Consider the following 1178-nt stretch of genomic DNA (forward strand, 5'->3'; position numbering starts at 1 on the left):
ATGTATATATATATATATATATATATATAAAAAAAAGTTGTTAAAAAAAAAATCAAAATTGTTTCACAAAAATTGTGAAATACACACAAGTACTGTCCCCCTTTACTTAACACATAAATTGTAAGAATATGACTAATACTGATGAATAAACAGCCTATAAGGTAAGGCTATTAAATAGCAGTCCCAAACTAGTTTGTTAATACAATTAAGTTGGTATGAGCCACCACAGTCATTTAAACATATAGGCCTACATAATTTGCGCTTGCAATTGAAGAGTGTGAGCTACGAGCACAGTATAACTTCTGACAGGACAGGATAGTTTGTTTTTCTGAGGTGAGAGACTTTTTATTTTATAAGTTATGAAAATAATGATAGAATAATGAATCTGACATTAAGCCCGACATCTCATCTGACTGCAGATACTGAATCGGGACAGCGCATTTTTCTCAGACAATCTTTACTTAAACTGCATCTGACAGAAGTGTCAACAGCTTTCACGCACATCTATCAAAATAAAAGTCTCGCATCAGAAAAACATTTAGAATAAAATTGTGTTTTTGATGTTGTTTCTTTGACTGTACACTCCGTGACCCACCAGTTGAGAAACACTGATTTGTTGTGTCCTTGGAAAGCTTGCATAGACCAGCACATCTTCTTCTGTGCCAACCTTCCATTGTGACAAACAGCAGAAGAGGCCAATCTGTAAGGTCAGAATCATTTTGTTGAGCTGGTGTCTTGGACAAAAAGTGGGACAACACAAAAGGCAAGTCAACAGTGGCTTTGATTGTCCATGGATAGGGGCACACTCACATTTCCTGGTACAACCCTGCCTTGGATTTCCTGTTCTTGCAAATTTTTTTGTGCTAGCAAAGCTAAAATACAGTATATTCTCTTTAGAGGTACATAAATTCAGCAGTTGGACATAATTTGACCAGACATAAACGACAAGGTAGTCCGATTAAAAACGTCAGCACAGAATACAGGAAGTTAATGGATTGAGTTAGCTAGCTTCCCCCCTTTGTTCATGAAATGATAAACATCAATGGTTAGGCCCTAAACATGTAATTTGACTTATATATTGATGGATGACAAAACACCACATAAGAGAGACCACAGAACTGTACTGATTAGCTCAAAATCTCTAAAGAACTTCCCAGTTTGCAGAGGAACACTGCTGA

General features: G+C 36.2%; 1 protein-coding gene across 3 annotated transcripts in view; it reads right to left on the reverse strand.

Moving 5' to 3' along the window:
* The window catches only part of LOC107689309 (F-box only protein 34-like), a 17202-nt gene extending 16249 nt beyond the window's left edge, over nucleotides 1-953 (reverse strand). For 2 of the 3 annotated variants that reach the window (XM_016487257.1, XM_016487258.1), the window contains exon 1: nucleotides 596-951. In XM_016487257.1, coding sequence (XP_016342743.1) covers nucleotides 596-651 — 56 coding nt within the window. In that variant the 5' untranslated portion in view covers nucleotides 652-951. Of the gene's footprint in view, nucleotides 1-595 lie in introns of all 3 variants that reach the window. The other variant, XM_016487256.1, reaches the window with a different exon arrangement.
* Between the last annotated feature and the right edge of the window lie 225 nt (nucleotides 954-1178).

The sequence above is a fragment of the Sinocyclocheilus anshuiensis genome, unplaced genomic scaffold (genome assembly GCF_001515605.1).
Source record: "Sinocyclocheilus anshuiensis isolate Anshui unplaced genomic scaffold, SAMN03320099.WGS_v1.1 scaffold1006, whole genome shotgun sequence".
Taxonomy (NCBI): domain Eukaryota; kingdom Metazoa; phylum Chordata; class Actinopteri; order Cypriniformes; family Cyprinidae; genus Sinocyclocheilus; species Sinocyclocheilus anshuiensis.